This window comes from Mesoplodon densirostris, chromosome 2 (assembly GCF_025265405.1).
Source record: "Mesoplodon densirostris isolate mMesDen1 chromosome 2, mMesDen1 primary haplotype, whole genome shotgun sequence".
NCBI classification, from domain to species: domain Eukaryota; kingdom Metazoa; phylum Chordata; class Mammalia; order Artiodactyla; family Ziphiidae; genus Mesoplodon; species Mesoplodon densirostris.
In genome coordinates this window covers 14,911,041-14,914,135 of record NC_082662.1, presented here as the reverse complement: position 1 = coordinate 14,914,135, position 3,095 = coordinate 14,911,041, and the positions used below count along the sequence as shown (strand labels likewise).

Below are 3,095 nucleotides of genomic sequence, written 5' to 3'. Positions count from 1 at the left end.
GCCCAGATCCAGCAGGGTCAGCTTGAGGGGTCATTGGGGGTCAACTGGCCCCCGGAACCAGACTGTGATAAGGTTGTGCCCCTGAACTTTGCTGGGGTCCTGGACCCGCCCCCCATTCAGAGCTCAAGCAAGGTGATGGTCATCCCTGCAGACGTGGGCATCCTGGGCCTCAGAGCACCAGTCCCGAGTTCCATTTCCACACTGGGTTTCTGCAGCCCAATGGGGGCAAAGATGCAGCTAAGAAGTCCAGCCAGTGGAGGAGAAAGGACTGGAATTCACCTCTTGCTGGCCAGATTCCCAGGCCACCTGATCTCCCAGAAATGGCCCATGGATGATGGGTAGGGGATGTTTTTGCCTCTAGTTTTGCAGATGGGGCCCAGCAGAGGGGCCACTAGACCCTGGTCTGGGGCACATCAGGGCCGGGCAAGGTCAGGACGGTGGGCAGGAGGGTGCCCTGCGGGGAGGGGAAGCTCTGTAGCTCCTCAGGCACAAACCTGGGTGAGACGTAGTCAGCCAGGAAGCGGAGGGTGCGCTGGCGCCCCACACAGTAGATGAGGTCGTCCACCACGGCACACTGGAAGGTGTCCGGGTAAGGGGTCCGATACGTGGCGCACTCGTACCAGAGGCGGGTGCTGGCGCTGCAGCGGTACACGCTGATGCCCAGGCTGCGGTTGAGGTCAAAGCGATAGAGAAAGCCTTTGACCGCCACCATCTGGGCTGTGCGGTCCTTGCCGCCCCCGGTGGGGCCGGCCCGCCAGCGCTGCTCCTGGGCCGAGAATCGGAGCAGCAGGTAGCGCAGGGAGCCGCCGGTGACGAAGATCTCTCCGGCACACGCCGCGGCCGTGTGCGCCAGGGCAAAGGTGTCACTGGGGAGCGGCGGGGCAAAGGTCCAGCGGTCCAGGCGAGGGTCGTAGCATTCCACCGTGTTCAGACACTCACCCCCGATGGCGTACAGGTGTCCGTCCAGGGCCACCAGCCGGCAGTGAGGGCGGGCCTGGTTCAGAGGGCACACCTCACTCCAGATGCCCGTCAGCGGGTTGTAGCAGAAGACGCGGTTGGAGGGCTGGTGCCCAAACCCCTGGCAACCGGACACGATGAAGAGATAATTGAAGAGGCTACAGACGGCACAGCCCCGGGACACAGCCTCAGGGGGCAGACGGGCCAGCGGGTGCCAGACATCCCGCTCGTCGTCATAGCAACAGAGGCGACTGAAGTCTTCCTGGGGGCACATGTCGGCCACCACCAGGTGCTTGCGGCCCCGGAGCCGTCTCTGGAGGATCAGCTCCCGCTCTGCCCCACTCAGGCACCCGTAGATGTCCGGGCTGCGCAGGACCTGGAGGTAGTTGTCGCTCATCACCTTGTAGGCGGCTTCCTTCAGGGCCTCCAGGCTCTGCTTCTTGGCAAAGGCCAGCACCTCATAACAATTGCCCAGATCCAGGCGGACTTCTGGGGCTGATCCAGGGGTGAGCGGGAGGTGAAAGAAATTGGCCCCAGCCACAAAGTGCAGGTGGGGCTTCCCGCTGCTTCCAGCTGAGCTGGACGCAAGAGAACCCTGGGATATGGGGCTGGTGGGCAGGGCGCTCTGGTCTGGACACGATGCAGCAGGGTCCCCAGAGTCATCGAGCTGCAGCTGAAGCTCCGGGTTCTCCACAATCTGAAGGAGGCTCTGCTTCCTGCTGAAGCCTTGTGCGGAGGGTGACAGCACAGGCTGGGGGGCGGCGGCTGTCCCCACTCCACCTACTCTGTTATCGGCCTGGCCTCCCGAGGCTGCCCCGACTCCCAGGGGGCCTGGCCCTGACACAGGGGGTGGAGCCTCCACCAGGGCTGCTGTTCTGGGGGCCAGCCTGCCCCTGGAAGTGGCCTGACAGGTGGATTCAACACAGTAATCGTACACCTTGCGCTTCAGCCTGGGCCTGGTCCCCTCCATCTTCTCCGGTATGAAATTCTCCTCCACTCGAACCCGGGCCACAGACAAGAAGGTATAGGAGGCCTCGGTGGCTCCCTCCTGCTGACGCAGGGCCAGGCCCATGTCCGAGGCAGCCTGGAGGGCCCCAGCCTCTGGCCTGTGGACCCCGGTCACACGGGTAAAGACCCAGCTCTTGTTCATGTCACTCTTGCGTTCTGTGTGGGCCGCCCTGCACCGGTCGGCGGATTCCTGCTCCCCGGCTCCCAGCTGCTCCTGGGATCTGCTGTCCTGCCATGGGGCAAGCTCACCACTCACACCGCTGCCGTCCACTGCAGTGAGGCCAGTTAGGGAGCTTTGGGGTTCACTGCACCAATGGGGGCAACGGGGCAGCTTACCGCCAACAGCTGTTCCGGCTTCCTGGCCACGGCCCCGAGGAGGTGCCAGGCCAGAGTCCGGGCACTGCCCACCCGGCTCCTCACCAGCACGTTTCCTCTCGGGTTTCCCAGTCGCTCGGGCTTCCGAGTCTGCAGGAGACGCTCCTGTCGCCAGGACTCCGGAACCCTCCGGATTCTCCCAGCTGCATCCCAGCGATGTTCCGGCCCCCTTGCTTCCCCTCCGGCGTCTCAGGCCCCACTGTGGCGCCCCGGAAACAGCCTCCTGGATGGCAGGCTGCCTGAAGCCTTCCGCCTCCTCCTTGGCCTCAGCCTTGGCGTTCCCACCCCCCGGTGGGGCCTGGGCAGGCCTTGACTTGTACAGCTTGTAGGCTGCGGTCGCCAGGAGCAGGGCAGCGGCAGACAGCACCACCTTACCCGCCAGCTGCATGTCCAGATGGCAGCCCTGGGTCTCTGCTCCTCCTCCTCTGGGGAGCATGTTCCCAAGCCGACCTGGGGCAGAGGAATGTCAAGAATCCGATTAATGATTGCCCAGTAGGGAGTGGTTCCTGGTTCCTGCCGAGCTGAGAGGGACGGGGTCTTGGGCTGGCTCTGACCGGCTGGCCAGCAGAGGAGCTGTAGCAAAGGTGACTTTGAGTTGGCAGAGGGTGGCCAGTGGGGCTTAGGGCTGGCAGATCTCAGCTGCTGGCCTCCTTGGATCCTTTCCCTGGGAGTGGGAGGCACCTGCCTGGGGGCTGAGCTTGTGATCAGCCACCCGAGCCGGCAGCAGCTGGAGGGGGTTAGGAGTGTCCAGCGGG

The 3,095-nt window shown here is 64.3% G+C and overlaps 1 protein-coding gene across 1 annotated transcript; it reads right to left on the bottom strand.

The window, feature by feature from the left end:
- Positions 1-391: 391 nt before the first annotated feature.
- Positions 392-2,776, bottom strand: KLHDC7A (kelch domain containing 7A). Its single transcript, XM_060080267.1, has one exon. The coding sequence runs from the start codon at positions 2,774-2,776 to the stop codon at positions 392-394; it is 2,385 nt and encodes a 794-aa protein (XP_059936250.1).
- Positions 2,777-3,095: the final 319 nt, after the last annotated feature.

Bases quoted from the DNA above. Each gene is read 5' to 3' on its own strand.
- KLHDC7A (XM_060080267.1), bottom strand. From the start codon at position 2,776: ATGCTCCCCAGAGGAGGAGGAGCAGAGACCCAGGGCTGCCATCTGGAC.